At 37.7% G+C, this 18,972-nt stretch overlaps 1 protein-coding gene across 1 annotated transcript; it reads right to left on the bottom strand.

The window, feature by feature from the left end:
* Nucleotides 1–1,172: 1,172 nt before the first annotated feature.
* LOC115924127 (NK1 transcription factor-related protein 2-like) lies at nucleotides 1,173–18,592 on the bottom strand. Its single transcript, XM_030985932.1, has 2 exons — nucleotides 17,496–18,592; nucleotides 1,173–1,993 (listed from the first exon to the last, which is right to left on the bottom strand). The coding sequence occupies exons 1-2, from the start codon at nucleotides 18,127–18,129 to the stop codon at nucleotides 1,329–1,331; spliced, it is 1,299 nt and encodes a 432-aa protein (XP_030841792.1). The 5' UTR covers nucleotides 18,130–18,592; the 3' UTR covers nucleotides 1,173–1,328.
* Nucleotides 18,593–18,972: the final 380 nt, after the last annotated feature.

The following is an 18,972-nucleotide window of genomic DNA, read 5'->3' as shown; positions in this document are numbered from 1 at the left end:
AGGATTTCAATATTGAAAGAGGGATTTATGTTATATAGTATTACCATGCCACATCAAAAAAACAATTTGGATTAATTAAAAATTCCGCTAAAGCCTTTAACCATCACTTAATCAAGGGTAAATGTCGAACTGGGCGTGAAGGCAGCCTATAAGATCAGACATTCCATAATTGAAAATCTAATCTCCCTGAAGATTAGTCTCAATATTAGGTGCTCATTAATATGCACTGTCCAACTGTTCCGAGTCCGTCACTCAGCTTTAGTTCAAGAAACAAGCCTTGCAAACGTGTGGAGCTGAACTGTCTGAATTTAAATTTATCTATTTAATTTTTTTTTTATTGGGGACATTTCTTTGACAGATATATCACTTCTCTTAATTGGTTAGAATGGTAAAATTAAAAAGGATAAATTGGACAAAGTTAAACTTTTAAAAAATGTTTGGAAAAACTAAAATCAGACGCACTTTTCAAGGAAATGGCTTTGAGCAATGGTACTTTTTCGCGTCTCTTAATTGATATATTTATGATCTATACCAAAATTAAACCAATAAATACTTAAATCTTAATCATTTCTTCCAAGGCTAATTTTATGAGATGAGGGGTAAGTGAGTGTGAATTTTAACCCACCCCCCCCCCCAAAAAAAAAAGGGTATAACTACGCTTGTTTATACATGATACATCAACATATACAGACAAATCATTATGTTCAACTGTGAATATTTTATAAACTATCATTCTCTTTCATTTTCTTTTCTGTCCAAGATAACAATTCTCTCACAATGTTTGTCTTTGTGCTTTGAAATACCGTGCTTTCTGTGAATACGGGTGTCAAGAGATATTTACATCAATTGGTGTCTTTCGTTTACAGTTCTTCAATCGCTCTTCTCCCATAGAATGATTGGTGTTATTGAGGCAGAGAGAAAGATAAGTGCGTTAGAACATTCATCTTATCCGTTCAAATGATCCACTGTGAGATTTTCTATCGATTTAAAACGCCAGTGATTTTTCTTTTTCAGAAAAGTGTGCACGGTTGAATCGAGTAGCATTGCCAAAACTTTCTTCAGTCTTCGCGATGAGCAGAGGAAAATGGACTCCTTTGAGCATGCTGACCTATTTAAAGGAAAACGCAAGTCTAGGACCATTCTTTCTTGCAGTGACGAACGTTAACTTTGTTGAAGACGTGGCTACTTTTATGTACATGGTGATATGTGAAGTTATAACGTGTATGGCAAGCGAACGGCACGGGTCGAGCTTTTCAACAGCAACAAATAAAGTTTGAAGTAAGTCCAGGTCTTGTTCTGGGCTAGGCACCATGTATAAGCATGCAGGGCTATACATGGCCTGAGTGCGAGAAATAATGGTGACCATGCATGTGCGTAAACATAGGCGAGCCCATGACGTATGGCATAGCTGCTCCAGCGGCGTGTAAGGGCGAGTGATACGTCAGATGCGAGCCGTACATGAGTCCGGAGCCGTAGGCAGCGGCGTGGAGGCCTGCTGCCGAAAGAGGTGGCGAGGGATGAGTGGCAGTCACAGACGTCGTCGTAGGCGCGTTGGGGTCCATACCCGGGTTCTGCTTCTTCCATTTCGTACGTCGGTTTTGAAACCAGATCTTTACCTGTGTTTCTGTCAGGCTCAGTGACAGTGCGAGATTGAGACGCTCACAAACGCTGAGGTATCGCGTCGTTTTGAATTTGTTCTCCAACGCCACTAGCTGTTCGTATGTAAAAGCAGTTCTGGCCCTTCGGGGCTTGCTAGACTTGGCATTGTTGTTACTGTCACTGTCCGATCTCTTCCTCTTTTTGCCTGGAACGTCATCATCCTTATCATCGCACTCATCGTCACTCACACGATCGTCCAGATCATGGTCTTTGATGTCCCGATCGTCGTCGAGATGACTGCCATCGTCGTCGTCATGTTCATTGATGTCGATGTGATCTGTTGGTGGCGACATTGAATCTTTGATATGATCGTCGACGAGGGAGTGGTCAGAATCTGAAAAGAATCCAAAAATGAACAGTCTCATTAAAATTGAGAACATTAAGAAATATACGAAACCATTGAATAAAATACCAACATTGAAAACAGATTTGTGCAGGCAATACTAAGATACACTAAATGAAAAAGGTATGCTTTGCGCGTATCCTACTGGCCGAAAATTGGTCACGTGACGTTCAGTAATACGAAATAAAACGCCACTCAAATAAATTGTGACCTTGGAAAGAAACGCATAACGAAAGAAAAACGTCGTACTTTATTACTTTATAAAGTTAAAATTACTCACTAACTATTATTGAATAGAGATGTAACGGTCAATTAAATTCCCATGTGTATTTGAACTTTTAATTAAAGACATATCTCACAAGACCCAAGTTTTTCAGTTTATAGCTGAGACTGGAAAACGGCTAGCTGCCAAAAAGAACACATTTGACTAAAAATAATACAACGATAGCGTAACCTCATGACACGGTATCTTCACAACTAAATTTCGCTTGTCACACAGATCATTGGCCGTATAGCATCTATAATGTCAATTTGCAGAGCACATCGTGCAATCAAATTTGGATCAATTAAATCATCCCCAGGACGAACCAGCCAACCAAAAGACAACCAGGGACGGATCACTCCAAGTGCTTCAGTCGAATCACCGTGATCGCATTCTAATTGGCAATGCCAAACAACGTCGTCCAAATTTAGCCGCTGTGTTTAGCTTCATCACGTACCCATCTAATGGCATAAAACAGTGATGATAATCTCCAATCATTTTTCACTTTTTGTCGACGCTGTCTTTCTTCATAATTTCCCTCGCTAAATGGAGACGATGGGTTTCTTATTCGCGTGGGGGAGTTCCCGATTGCTTGATAAGAGACATGCAAGAGAGAGAGAGAGAGAGAGAGAGAGAAATAAACTAACCGATGCATTTTTATTTTGAGAAGGCGAAGTATAATCTGCAATTTCATTATACAAATTATGGCGTGGAATTTCCGCACGAAGCGTAATGGTAGATAAATTGTGTTTTCAGCTGCTACTTGTAGGCTCGCGAATATTGCCATTTCCGCCAAGTATATTTGTTTAATCTGACGGCCCATTTTTACGAGAAAATGAGCGAAAAATGAGGTCAGAGAAATCACTCCGAATTATGATTACATACGGAAATGAGATAAACTATTGCTCTTGAAAGATTTACTTCTAATTTCCATTAAGCAAATACAAATCTATAAGGGGAGAGGGAAGAAGTATCGTCGTTGTTAATGACCAATTCATATAGAGCGTTAACTTTCTTTAATGGATAGAGTGATGAGAAAGCCTATATGTTTAAGCAAACAAAATCCATGGATTGAAACGAAACGTGAAAGTGACAGGAGATGAAAAAAAAATGAGTTAAGATTATAAAAACTGGACTGCGTTATCATCCCATTGTCTACCCCCACCACCAGTTCTCGTGGTGTGGGTCTATTATCAGGATGGGAGGGGGTGGGGGGGGGGGGCGTATACAGATATTATTCAATGTGGGGTGCGGAATCCTCCAAAGAGCCGGGGAAGGGGTCACAATGTAAAGGATCGTGGGCTGTAGATCCGCTGCAAGTTGTAATTTTTTTTAAATCTAGAATTTCACAGGGGGAGCCCCAACTACAACCTATGTTGGATACGCCACTTAATACGTTCCAGGAATAAACCAGTGATAGACTCGATCAAAATATGAGAAGCTTGCAAACCAAATATGACAGATCTGTGATTCTCCAAAACATGACTCATAATGACCTAACAGATAAGGAATTCTTCGTATCATCATCGTGATCATAACTACTTTCTATTTCGATATTTTTTTCTTCCTTTATAAACAAGGGATTTCTACTTGTGATTTCACTTCTACAAATTGGTCCAAAAATCCCACCTGGTACTCAGGTACTCAAACTCATTCTTGCATTCATACGGAGACACTTCCTTAAAAGGCTTTTCTTGGCATGTTCCCCACTGTCAAGTTTAAAGGTGGACCACTAACTGCATTCAGGTAAAAGTGAGAGATTTATCACTCCGTTCTTTGTATGCTGTACACGCCCAAGGGGGTTTATTGTGACGCGCGCGTCAGCTCGACAAGTCGAAGTCCATTCAGTAAACGCATTTTTTTTTTTTTTAAAGCCTAACATATGTATAAATTGTCGTCTAGTTCAAAATTTATAGAGGGGGAGGGGTGGTGGGAGGGGGAGGGGCGTATAAGGTAAATCTCTAAAGGTTGTCGATTTAGCTCAGTGCCAAATGGCCATGATATGACTGAATTCCATTGGAAGTTTGTGTGAGGGGGACGCATTGCTTTTTCTGTATCTAATACCTGTACATTGACTCTCACGGAACAGATTACACCCTTAAACGGATAACCAACTAATAAAAGTAAAAAATTATCAATCTATAAATCGAAGGACAATAAGGTTTGGTGTCTTTCATTGAAAAAAATAATCTAATGAGGCAATCATGTAAATGTTTACTGGTATCAGGACTTGGGGTTCAGTAGTAACTTGGACATGAATCCTCACTGCGTTTGTAAACAAGAATGTATAAGATAAGAAAAAATATTGCAGCAGGCCCCCCCCCCCCAAAAAAAAAAAAAAATCCAAAAAAAACAAAAACAAAACACAACAACAACAAAAACAATAACAATGCAATAACGCAAATTTTAAAACCCCTCGTTCGCTTACACCAAATCTTTAATGATTTATCAAGTCTCAATGAGCTTTCGTCACTCGCAATGTTATTTGGTTATTTCCGTTGTTCAGCAAATAGCAAGCATGGACCTTCGGTGTTCAAAACTAAAATCGAGTTGAGAGCCCATAATACTTAATTCCCCCCGCTATACACCGATACAGAATAAACAAGAGCGTTAAAAGGTAACCAATAACTTAACGAGATTAAAATGAACGGAGGTGTTTAATTAAAAGGGTATCACCATTGGGCGGAAGCGAATAAAAATAATCGAGACTTGGTCATGTCGTAAATGTAACTCCCATTTTATTGGCGGATCAATTTAGGGGGTGCTTAGTTAGTGATTCATTTATAGGGGGTCGCGATATGGGGTGTTAAACCCCAATTGATTGGTATACCTGGGAGAATTAAGGGGGCGAAGATGAAAGAGACCGAATCCTAGTTTGACGCTTTTAGCTCCCATCGATTCGAGAGGGATAGAGAACACTTTGGATGTAGGAGTGTGAATTTAAAGAGGGGGCTGCTGCGTGGTCGATGATGTTCAATTAGGGCGAATGTTAAGGCTTTTAATGTATTCCGTTACGCACCTTTTCTGTTAATCAATCCATCAATCAATTAGAATTAAGCGGAGTATCCCGTGACGGTTAGTAACCCCTCCTATCATTCCTACGTGACAGGTGGTAGGGGGTCGTTGGATTCTACTTGTAGGATATTAATTAACCTTTGTTTTCGGTGATGGGTTTGAATCTTAATTGGGAATAATTGCAGTGATGCTTTGTTATAAAATTGTAATTGTCTGAATCTATGATTGTAATTTAGAGTAGACTGATGATGAAGTCTATACGGTAAAAAAAATGTTGAGTACAAATTGTCCAGACAGAGGATAATGATGTGTTCCATCAATTATTTGGAAATGACAGACCCAACTTGGAAGATTTGGGCTCAATTTATAATAAAATGTGATCATGATTTGGCCCAAGCAAGCTGGGCATAAACTTTAAACTTTATAAACTATAAACATGTTCTAATCTCTTTAAATATATACTTTGAAATTCTCATAATTTTGTCCTTCTTGGAAAATCTGGGGATGATCAATAAATGAAATTGTCCATGATGATGACACCGTTCGTTTTAAGAATACGGCTACTATCCGATGGTCATCCACGTAATTGTTCCTGTCATGTTTGTAAGAAGTAAATATTGAGATGTCATAAAACCCAATTACCACAAAGACAATCTCTGACATTGCTATTTGTTAAGCAGACAACATTAGCTAATTTTCTGACATTTAACGTTCGGCACATGAAAGAAAAAACTGATGTCTCGGGAAACATCAGGTGTGCCAAGATCGAGCCAAATTATCTTCCAATCACTGTTGCCTTTCCTAATTTCGCTGATGCCATAATTAGGTGCGACCATTAGCCTTATTTCTTCTGTCGTATCCGCGAGGCATTTAGCCGGTCTGGATATACGCCAAAAATGCAACAACTGCAGTAATGTGATTTGAGTTCAATTTGTATGACCCGAGTAAAGACGTATATAGTTGGGTGCAAGACATTACCCCCCTGCAGTAACTCGCCCCGTTTGACGATCTACCGAAGCAATTTCATAGCAATTCACAGACGATCTGCCCCAATCCTTTCTCGGTAATTATCTCTCAAGCACCGACGAAATTGGCGCTGAAGCTTAGCGTGAAGGCAAATTAATCTCCCGGAATTATGGTATTAATCTCAACCCTAAGATTTTCTTCTGTTCCCTGGTGACACGTACTTGTTTTGAATATTCTTCTTTTCTTCTTCAAACTCCGAAAGTCTCGGGTTGTCCGAACAGATACGGAGTCATGAAGCGCTTAGAGTTTGAAGAAGTATTGAGGTGGGGTTACACGCCCGATTCACTGCACAAGTCCCCCGCTGGTAGATCAGAATAAAGTCGGTAGAGAGCGGCCCCTTTGAACTATGTTATCTCCGTGGAAGGAGGGGTCGCTTACGACGTCCAATGGGCCGAGTAGACGCTAAAATTGGCGTGCTAAATACAAGCGCGGCAACGAAAAGCTAGACCAGGTGTTTGGTTCAAATGATATACTTTTTTCTTTCAAAACCCAAGACCAACACATTCTAAAAGTTACATTCTGGTGTAACGAATTATAAAAGAAGTGCAGCAGCCACAAAGGGCTACCGCCCCAGCTTAGTGCAGACATAGCAGTATGTTGCTTTAGTAATCGCTTCTTTTTTTTTGGTCTCAGTTGCGTAGGGATAAAGTTAGTTTTACGGTGTTAAAGGACGGCTTCATAGAAGCCCATTTCACGGCTAAGTTGGCGTAATTTTGAGCAATTGATCGTGACTTTTGTGAAAGCGGATCGGTTACTTTGCCGACTAGCCACTTTCATCTCGTCCTTTCCCCCATATGCAGCGTTGTGATAAATGAGGAATAAGCGTTTCTCTCTGGTTTGTATTGGTACATTCTCAGACTCAACACTGCAATGATTGAATCTGCATTACCGTTATGAAGTACTATTTAAGAAAAAACTACTTTCCGAATGACCGATAACTAGGTAATAATCAAATATAGCTAAATATTGTTTATTTATGCGTAATCTCGTGTAATGCAAGGGAGGAATAAACAGTCACGGAGAAATTCAATGCAAGTTACATACACTCTACTAACTAACGTGTTAATTCACTATTAAAAAGAGCTGCGGAGTGACTACTGTTTGTCTTCAAGATAGCATATGACAACTTCAAACATTCTAGATTAACCATTATTAGTGTCGGACCCAACATAATTATTAACAGTGCAAAATAATCTCCTTTTTTATAGCAGAAAAAAAGGCCTTAATTTTGAATCCAAATATATCTAGTTTTAACTAATAAACTTAAATTCGGTTTACCGAGAAGGCCACGATTTAAGCACTTTACCTATATTTCTCTCCGATATGTTTATCTGGAGATGGAATTTCTAATGACAAAACCATTGTTTGATCCAGACGGGATGCATTACGAACGGATTAGGGATAAGTGCTATAAATTTCTAATATTTATAAATTAATCAAAAATAACAGTTTTTCCCGAGACTGGCTTGGTTTGTAAATACCTTAAATACTTGTCATTTTCCAGCTTCTTGCTCATATCACGTCGTCACGTTTGTTTTTTGGGAAATTATCGCGTGGTATTTGATTTAGTATTCATATCATACGAATGGGGATTGTTACGGCTGTATGAAGCGTCATTAAGAGAGATTTGAAAGAAAGAAAATCATTTTTCATAATCTCTCGGTGGGCTTTAATTATCTTGTTCCAAATATGAGGGGATTATTACATCATTATCTATGCTGTGAAAAATAATCACCGTGCCACGCAATAGAGTTCGAGACAGTAGAGTCGGCGTCACATTATAAAAAATAATGTTTTGGGAAAATTTACTTTCATATTCTTGTCAATTTCTTCACTGTTATACATTTAATATATACAGTTGGCATATTGTTTAGCAATGTCTTATGTTAACTGTTATATGATTCAATTGTTCAAAATGAAACAGAATACGTCAATCAAATAAATATAATTTAACATAATCATACTCTAGCTTCATTCCAATGAATCAAAGAAGGAGGTCTGCACATTTTCCTAAATTCATAAATAAAGGGCGGGGAGGAGGGGGGGGGGGTGAAGCCATGCTTCAAGAACCGTTATTTCATTCATCAAAAAATCAACAGGGAAAGAGAGAAAGGCACAGATTCGGGAAATTTGTGCTTACAGAATTCAGTGTAACATTTTCCATGTATACTTAGAGGAATTATTATTTTTCTATTTCTTGTTATCAGGTGATATTCGTAGTTAACCAAAGATAGAGCATTCAATGATTCATATTTATGATGTTCTTTACTTTGATACCCGTTGAAAAAGAAGCTTCCTTAACCCTCGTCGTCGATAACACTTGGATAGAATGATTTATATTCATGATGTCCTTTAACTTGATATCCATTGAAAACAAAGCTTGTTAAAAATAGAGCTTGCTTATTATTTTAAGGGATAAAGTTAAAAAGGATAAAACATTTTGCCTATAAGATGGAGGGGGATTGCAACGTAGTTCTCCTGACAATTTACTCCTACGAGAGGGCCGTGTGAATTATGTTAATAGTGCCCCGCCTTTTCCCTCTGATATTCACCCCACTCTCTGTGTCTCAAAGTTGATTTGGGACAAGGGCCTTCAACTTCATGTATGGTCATTTTTGTTATAGCGAGAAAAAAAACGAAATGACGCGTATGAAAAGGAGAAATTAATGTTTACAACAAAAACACGAAAGCAAACAGAAACATTGTGGCACAAATGGCGAAGGAAAGGGGATAATTTAAAGTAAAAGAAGAAAAAAAAGGAGATAAGTAAATCTGGGGAAATTTTATGCCAATATATGTGAAGTAAACATCACAATAAGGTATCCTAAAACATTTAAAGCTGACAATAGGTTTAAAAACATCCATACAATTATGTACATTTATTTTTGTGGGTGAATTTACCGCCCCCCTAAAAAATATTTTGAAAAAACACAATCCTGTGCTGCCCCCCAATATCCCAGTAAAGTCTTTTTGGGAGATGCCGCCAGGCGGGTTCTGTTACCTACTAATAGTGAATTGGACACGGCCAATTGCTCCTGAAGATCGAGCTCCCCGACCGGACGGCCCGCCGTGGTTAACCCAAACCGATGACTGACACCGCTGCTGCGACGGAGCGACTCAAAATATTGCAACACCAAGCAAAACGTTTATCAAAAATGGTGTCTGTTTCACCGTCTCTCCATCTCCCCCAGCTAGCTCTCTCTCTCTCTCTCTCTCTCTCTCTCTCTATTTCTCCCAGTTTCTCTCTACCTCTTTCTGTAGCTTTCTGTATTTCTTCCTTCCTCTTTCTCTCTCACTCCCTCTCTTTATCTCTACTCTTTATCACTCCTCTTTCTTCACTCACTATCTTTTCTGACTTGATTCGATTCTTTCACCCTTACTTCTTCTTCGACGCGCGCTACATTATTCGCGTGCACCAAAATAAATCATTTCGTGTAGACAAATGAAATTATTATTCAATTTGGTGGTATAAAACATGAAGGATGAAAAATGTGTTATTCATAATGATTAAAATGCAGATCTTTTTAATCGCGACATTTCAGGATAAACGAGATCAAGAAAATTAGAATAATCAATCAAAAACAGAAACAAGGATGCTTTTGGTAAGGTGAAATAAGCGAGAAAATTCAAGAAGATATTCTGCAAACGCGGGGCGGTGCTTGTTAAGACACTAGAATTTAAGAAAATAAATAATTCAAAATGGGATTTAATTGGCTTTGAGAATTTCATTTCGGATTTTGACGTTAACAGCCTACTGCGTGTTATCAAAGTATCAACGTGTGTTAGCTTAATTGAAATTATTTACCTGACATTTTATCTTTACACTGATATCTTGATCATAAAACAAAATAAAAACACTTGGTCCGCTAAGATTTCTGCTTAGATCTTCGTAAGCTGACTATTAATATTTATCAGAACTCGAGGCAATCACTGGTGTTAACTTATGCTACAGATCGTCCTTAAAAGACATCTAAATTCATGATAATCAGAAGAGATGACATTCTGAAATAATTCATCAAATTTAAATTTTCAATCCTTGAAAGATTAAAAGAATACGACATCTTCCAAACGAAAGTCAAAACGGAAATGAGATTTAAAAAGGTAACTCAGAAGCAAATACAGCAACACACTCTTGAGAGAGAGATTCGATGAAGATTTTAGCCATGTCTTTAGTTTTTTAAACCCATTCCTGGGTAAAATCTACCCAAAGATGTGTAACATTCTACTTAACAAACTTCCCTTCACATCTGAAAATGAATCTTATGGTCTAAACTAATTATGCTAGAAGTTTCATACTTTTCTCAAAAAGTGCACAATTTTCATTATATTGGAGCTTATCCGCTGTACTTGTATTCCTTTTTTCTTTATAAGCATCATGGCTAAAACTTTACCCAACTCTTTTTAGGGTGCGAGATACAACAATATTTCCCCACATGTGCCTTTTCGTGTTGGTGTTTCGTATTGGCTGAAACACCCTACGCCATAGCCAACTCCGAGGATTATGATTGACATTCAAATATTTTTGACAAAGTCTCTCAAAATGCAATGTTATCACCAGAATTTAGGTTAATCCATAAAAGCAAAGAGGTAACAAATTACACCCGTTGAGGGTGTAACCTCACTCATGTAATCCATCCATGGTGGGGGAATTTCTTTCTCATTATCTTCCAATTAAAATGAAAAACATCTAGTAGTAACATTTTCCCAATTTCAACATTCTTATAATTTGTTTTAAAGACATAACGAATATATTATAGATGCGGCTACGTAGTAGAACAAGAAAAAGCAATTTGCATGAAAATATGGTGAATAAAATTACGAGAAATGTCAAAGGATAGGGAGAGAGGAAGAGAGACGGACAGACAGAGAAAGAAAACGGGAGAGAATGGATGGAAGAAGGGGGTAGAAAGATGGAGAGAGATGGTGATATCTAGTAAAAATTGGAAAAATAAACAGCATAAATTATAGATAACCATGCCTATACAGTGCGCTGTAGTCTGTTCAACCTCTCTATTATCCACTTAGTAGTGGAGGATTTCACGAACTTCGTGGCGTAGTTTTTCTTTTTTGTGTGTGTGTGCAATCTTTCTCCACAAAAATATATACGGAAAAGCAATTAAGAGCAAGTCTGCTTTATAAGAGTTCTACATGAATTTCTAAATTTTCTAAATTGGTTTGATCGCTTTAATGGAGTAAGATTAAGAGGGAGAAATCTGACCTAAAGGTCGGGTAATGAAGGCTTGCTTTTGAATAAATCCCTTCTGAGTTTCTACAATTTCAGTATAGCTTAGTGGGGCTTATCGTTCAGATCCTCGAGGTAATGTGTACAAGCTTTTAGCTGGAAAGAGAGCGCAGGAGGGTCTTCAAAGAAATGGAATGATGAGCTGAAATTACTCTCAATTAATAACATTTCCCTTAATGAGAACGATAATGACATATATGTCAATATATTCGTTCCGAAAGGATTTCGCGAAAGATTCGCTGAATGGCTGAAATCTATATATTCGTGCCTGTGATTTTCCTTCTCAGTATCTTTCGATTTCGATGATGAAAACTCTTGCCGAACGTATTCGCGCCTTATAAAATTGTCCAAATTATGTTGGTACCATACCAAATTTAAAGCAAGAGGAAAGTCATATGGTGTTCAATTATCTGTCATGGGTGCTTATTTACAAGTTAATGTCTTTGGATAATAAGGTACTACATGTACTATACCGTTAACTTATTAGTTATTTATTCAAATAAAAAGTTTGGAAATCTTGGGCAAAATAACAAAATCAAGTTAATTTGCATCCAGAGGCGCAAGACCATGGTTTGTTTGAAATAAAAGCATTTAGAAAAAAATATTAATCTAATACATCTTAAAAGTCTATTACATATTGAGAAACGATGTATTTATTAATCGCAAATACTAATTAATATTATACGCAAGCATTACTTCTGTTTTCGCTTTTGATTCTCCGAAAAATAATAATTTTTTTTTTCTACTATAGGTTAGAAACAATATAATGCACACAGAAAAGGCAAACATGTCTGCACATAATTATAGCTGCGCTTAGTTAGATTAAATACGCCGCCATGAAAGTATACTATTTCGGTCTCCTGCAATTATTCAAATATGGTAAATTGATGTACTTGGAACATTGTTGCATGTGATTGAAATAAACATAAAATACCGCCGAAATGTTTACGTCAAATTAATGTGCCATAGTTTGTCCAACTTGTAATTCATTTCCTAGCCCATTGAAGCATTTTCTTTACACAGAATATCAAAACACACATGTACAAGAACTAGTCTAAAATATAGAAAGGTAAGGGATTTAGGTGGTAGCATATCTGCTTGATTGTAAAACATATGTATACAGAACTTAGCATTTTTTTCTTTCTATTATTTCAATCTGTTATCATATTATTGCCTAGGCCAACGGGGCCATTGTGGAAAGCGGTTTTTCGTAACTGAAAATGCTACCCTGTAAAAATCAACTGCAAATAAATAAATAAATATATATAAAGATATAGCTATAAAAAAAATTAAAAAATAAACCAAACATGCACTGGTATTCAATTATGACTTACTTTTCAAAATAAAGTACAAAACCACTGATTCCAGTACGAAATCCGAACCACCAAATTCTCCCAGCGTGTTTATTTCCTTACCCTTTTCCTTTTCTTTCTTTTTCCCTTTAAAAAAAAATAGTAGTTAGAACTTTTTTGTTATTATCAGGAACCTGCTGAGATTGCGTAGGTACAACCTTTCATGCCTATACCCCCTTGGTCATTTTGGTGTAATCTTTATTACCCCCACGGTGTTTTGCGAGGTTCCTGAAATTATTTCCCCTCCGTTTATGATTGTAAAAATACGAACAAACTCCATCGTATTTGGGTTTTGTGAATGTATCATTTATATCATAATAAAAATTTCCGACGTAAGCAACAGAAGAATGGCACAATATCGTCCACAAATTATGGTTTGTGAATATCGAGGGAAGAACTAATATAAGAACTTTAAATGAAACATACAAATATATGGAAAGAGATTTAAAAAAACTGAAGCACGACGTGGTTCTAGAAGATTTTTTTGAGGAGGGGGGGGGGGCTTGAAGATTTTTTAAGGGTGTGAGCTAGGAACTTTGGCCCCCAAGACCCTCTTTAGAACCACTATTGCTGAAGAGGTGTGCTATAAACACAAAATTAAAGATGAAAAAAGAAGGCAGAATGCAATGTAGCAAGATATGAGAGACAATTTAAATAATAAACTTATATAGCGAATTTTTCAGGGTTCGATTCAAATGAAAAATATTGTTCTAAAAGTTATCACCACCTTCTTCATTGCTATTTCACTATTATTTACAACTTTCCTATTCAAAATAATGCTACAAGTATTCACATGAATAGGTAATGGCGTGTACATGAACTAACTAAATTAAAAAAGCGAACGAAAACACCCTGGATTTGAGAGAATGCTAAACATGAAGAAAAAAAAATATTTCATGATAATTATTGACGCCAAATATCCTCATAAATTGGGCGTTCACAACATTATACTAAATTACAGTAAATTTTGACAAACTAATAGCTCTTCAGATAAACGCATTTTACTTTACTAAATTATATTGGCATTGTTATGATTCTAATTTGAATAAACTTTAATCTTTTCATCCTATCAGATTTGTTTCTATAGCCACACAAAAAAAATCAGACGGCCCTTTTCTTTCTACTGCTTTTATTTAATATTATGTGGCTAGTTTTCTGCATTATTTCACTCGTTTCTATTCATTTATTTATGTATATATGGAGATAATGATATCATAGTATATCCTTCGGCTTGGATAAATATATCATACACTTAGATTGCCTTTTTTTTCTACGTCTAAATCTTTTTCAATCTTTCCAATCCGCGCAGAAACTTCATGCCAGCCCCGGGCAAAAAATGATATTGCACGGCAATATATATTCATAAGTTAATCTGGAAGGTATAGGCCTATAATCATATCGGATAAGGCTTTCTTTCTAACAAATCAGCATAGCTACATCACTATCCTCCATGACGCTAACAAATGATATATAAATCATGTCTATTATTAGGGGGGATATTGAGAGGAGAGAGAAAGCGTTATGCACATAATTCGTCTATAGCCCGAGGTAGGCATAGCATTACCGTGACTGCGATAAACGGACACAAAACGACCTACTTAACTCCGTATACAATTTTGTATTAAATATGAAAGGACGCGTGGCAAACGTGTATCGTTACGATCTAATACGTATAGGAACATATGGCGTAAACTTGTTTCTTTATTTCCACACGACTACAAAAACAAAACGTCTGTGTGAAGGGAGAGAATTACGAAATTTGTTTCTCACGGTTTAAAAAGAGAGAGAGAATACTTCGTCAAACAAGCATTCGAATGTTTCGACTTTTGACACGAGATGATTGTATGGAGCGGAAGAAAGAGAGGAATTGATAAATGATGGTAGAGGTCAATCTCAAATAACCCATGGTCTATCTTCTGCACCCATTTATACCCCCTTCTCTCTCTCTCTCTCTCTCTATCTCTCTTTCTCCCTTTCTCTCTATCTAACCATCTATCTCTCCCTCTCTCGTCTTCCCCTCCTTGCATGTATCTCATTCTCCACCACTCTCTCTCTCTTTATACATTTCTCTACCTCTATACAATATATGTATATATCTATCTATATATGTCTGTCTGTCTATCTGTCTATCTATCTATCTTATCCTCTTTCTCTTTCTTTACCCCATTTGTCTCATTTCCTCCTCAAATAAATATATTCCTTGCAAGTGCAACACACAGCGGACCGCCGACTGTTGACAAGTTTCTATAAACGAGTTTAAACAGTTTACTGTTGACTCTGGTGTTTGTTTTCGGAGCTCAGTAACAAGTACAAAACTATTGCGGTGAAAATAAAAGAGACAGACACCAATAGCTTGTAGCTATACCATTCTGTTGTCGTAAATCGGGGATCGAGAGAAAAGAAACAGGCGACAGAAACACCTACGTCTGGGTGCTTCAGTAACAAACAGAATAATACCTTCTGTTCGTAAGCCACCGTGAAGAAATTGTTTAATATGCAAGCCGATTGAATCAAATTCATTCATTTCGATTGTAAACGTGTTTGATTAATGACACCAACCATGCATTATCTTGTAGGCCTCAACTTCATTATCACTCCAAAATTGTAACAGGAAAATTACTAGACTATCGCAAGTGTTGCCTGTCTGTACGCTACATGAAGTTGAAATTGCGAACTTAAATAATTACGCCTTGCACTCCTGAAAAATATAGACAAGTCCATCATCGTCTACACGACATTATAACGTGTTTTTTTAATTTATAAGTGTCCCACTTTTGTAGAGTAATCCTCACTCTACATTGTATAAACGGATATGGGATGTTGTTATTAATTATTTGGATATATAAACAAGAATAAAGTACTTAGAGTTCTTATGATATTCTGCAACAAACATTCGTCCAGTGATCTCGAAGGTACGCGGTTGAATGGTAGGCCTGCATTGACAGCGAACCGAAGCCCTTCTTTCCAGACCCTGTACACAGCTAGGGCCGCGTACTAACAAACAAATCAACATAACGATGGCTTCACTGACAAAATAACGTAGGCATTTTTAGGTCTTAAAATCCTTCAAATTAACCCCATCAGTAACACAAATGCTTATATTAAAAGAGGTCGACTTATCATTCACATTACCAGTTATCAAGGAAATCAAGAGTTTGACAAACACTTCAATCTAAAACGGTTATCTACTGTAGCATTCGGTGTTCAAATTGATTATAGTTTAATCGCGGCGTTGTTAGTCGCAGCGCATGCGGAAGTAGGTAAGAGGTTCACTACAATGCCGTTTATATTTTGGAGGGCACATTTTATTTGGGTAGAATACTATTCCTGTTTTGTTGCTATGTCAGTCATTGCCAAATCCTTTTTGTTACACCTGTACATTTGAAAATAGTTGATTGCGCCTTCAAAATGAACCCCTTGTCTAGCAAGTCTAGCTCAATATTTTAAGTCTATATCATTTTAAAATATATATAATTTCAGCACTGCCATTTCACGAACGGTTTTTTTTCTAATGCTAAATCGTAACCTTTACATCATATCACTTACATAATTGTGTGTTTAAAAAGACCGATTGTTACAAAAATATATGAATATGCCTTGCTTCGTTACTTTGTTATAATTTGTTGATTTGAATTTGCCCTTTTCAATTTGAGGAAAAACATTTATAACTGAAGAAAAAATATATATATTTGCATTATAATTCGTCCAAAGATACCTACTACTATGTAATCTCCTTTGTAATTATTTTCTCGGCTCTTGTTAATTCTAGTGATAGTGTTGTTTTTTTCTTTTCCTTATCCTCAAGCGAGGTTTTTATTTCCATAATTGCAATATATATTTACATTACCTACTCAATGATTAAGTGAAACATAACATAGGCTAGTGATAGTGTATACATTCAAATCGATCAGGATTTTATTATGGGTTTGATTAAAACCTATCTCTGGACAGGCGATATAGATCGGTATACTTCCCTTATTATTTGATTATACTTTATTCTTGGCGTGAATTATAGCTGTTAACAGATCACCGTTATTCGGTTAACTGAAAAGCCTATTTCACATGATCTAAACAGTTTGCCTATCACATTAAATCAGCTATACTTGATAGAGTATAAATTTCGATATTAGGAATTCAAATGAGTATTATCTTTGCTAAATATATTCTGATGCTACTGAAGTAGATGAAACATGACTGTGTTACTTCTTCCTAAACTTTGCATGCAGCATAGAATTTAGTTATACACTGTGAGTGTTATTGCACTGATAACAAATCACTCCTGTCAATGGCGAAACGTAAAGTTGATGATGATTTGTGACAATTTGGAACAAATTGACTTGACTTTAACGTGTTCCGATTGGGTTAAATTTATTTTCAAGCGTTTGATCATATTTTTACGGAGTCAGCTTTTGCTTCACCTTGCAACATCAAGACTTTTAACACCAAGTGTGAACCTTGCGTTCTGAAAACCATTCCGAAATGATAATCAAGTCTGGAATAAAGTGGTTATCATCTTGAAGTGATGTGTTAATTGCATGGTTCCCGGAGGAAGGGGAGGTGATAATGGATAATGCCATAGTAATTAGTAACTCTCACCTGCTCCACAAGTATCGCTGTCGTGCGGTACGCCGGGCGATGAGCGTGGACGCACGGCTAGCAACCGACCCGGAGACCGATGAGAAAAGAACGGCGATGCTCTGTCGACTCCGTGATGAGCCATCGAGAAGTCAGGCGACATTCGTTCATCCTGGTCGTCATTCGGAGACGAAAGACACTCCGAATCTCGACCCGATGTCGGTGACGATTTCGTGAATTTGTGAGGGTCAAGGATGTCTAGAACAGAGAATGGTGTGAGTTTGGGAGGTCGGGTGGGTGATTGTTCTTGAGGTTCCTGCCTCCGCATCACTGGCGGGCTAGGCTCCCGGTGATGACGGCCTCTCATTGCGGTACGATTTAGGTTCTCCAGCGAAGGCTGGCATGTATGAATAGCTGCTGCAGTTGGGTCGGGTGATGATGGCGCCGCCCGGGGGCTCATGGCGGGGCTTGAATCCGAAGTCCCGCTGGGTGATCGGGCTCCACTGGAATAACTACAATCTCCATCTCCACGACCAGGGCTCCTTGTTGCCTCATCCATCGGCTGCATAATCTCGTTTCTCGATTCAAAATTTGTCTTCCTTTCCTCTGTTGGTATATCACCGATGTTACTCGGATGGTGGGTTAAAACCAGCATTGAGAAATCCCTTAGCTGCTTAGTATATCACAGATGAAACCGGACTACACATGTGCTTCTTTCAGAGGGTCAGCGATGATCTAAACAATAGCAATCAGTGTCAAGAGTCAGTTGTGATTCCCTGCGTAATGATGATGTCACACTAATGAATAGATGGTTGTAGCTAGCAGACGATACTTGTTTCTCTCCACCTCTCTCGCTCTCTGCTTTGGAGTGAAGCAGCGCGCGCACACCCGAGCCACTGACCTCTCCTACCAGCTGGAAACCAATCTAAAGCCATCTCACTGCGCAGGCGCAATGCCATTCATTACTTCTAATCATGGCAATGGTATGGAGAGGGCCCGGATCGCGATCATTTTATAATGCGTAATTGAAAAGGATCATTCGCCAATAATTCTATAGTCTCATTAGCACTGAACGTTTTAATTGGTGCCCCCACACAACCGTGCGGTATCGTAATGCCGTACACATACAGTACCATCTGTCGATCTTCTCCCCCTTTACACCCCTAAAGCAATTAACGGCCTAAACACCTCCTTCAATAGATTTTAGATCGTTTTGACCATCTCAATAGACACCGCCGACAAAAAAGAAAAGTCGACAATAGCGTTCAAACACAGTAGCCTGTTGCCCACCTTTAAATGGAAAAAAGGGGGAGGTATCCGTGCCCCTTTAACAGTACCTTTCTCAAATCCTCGCCAAAATAATTGAGCAATAAAAGTTTACAAGGAGCTATGAATTGGCGGGCATAGATCAAAGGGTGCCGACGCTAGGTAATATCTTTTTCTTTTCCGTTCTGTTGAATTCTTGGAGGGCTATTTCAACGGCGATCAATGACGCATG

The sequence above is a fragment of the Strongylocentrotus purpuratus genome, unplaced genomic scaffold (assembly GCF_000002235.5).
Source record: "Strongylocentrotus purpuratus isolate Spur 01 unplaced genomic scaffold, Spur_5.0 spur5_scaffold_15, whole genome shotgun sequence".
NCBI classification, from domain to species: Eukaryota; Metazoa; Echinodermata; class Echinoidea; order Camarodonta; family Strongylocentrotidae; genus Strongylocentrotus; species Strongylocentrotus purpuratus.
Note: the sequence above shows the minus strand (reverse complement) of the source record. Positions and strands in the feature narration are given on the sequence as shown.

Bases quoted from the DNA above. Each gene is read 5' to 3' on its own strand.
- LOC115924127 (XM_030985932.1), bottom strand. From the start codon at position 18,129: ATGCTGGTTTTAACCCACCATCCGAGTAACATCGGTGATATACCAACA. The intron at 1,994-17,495 runs GTGAGAGTTACT...GATTCTTTTCAG, and splicing joins CAGCGATACTTGTGGAGCAG to ATTCTGACCACTCCCTCGTC.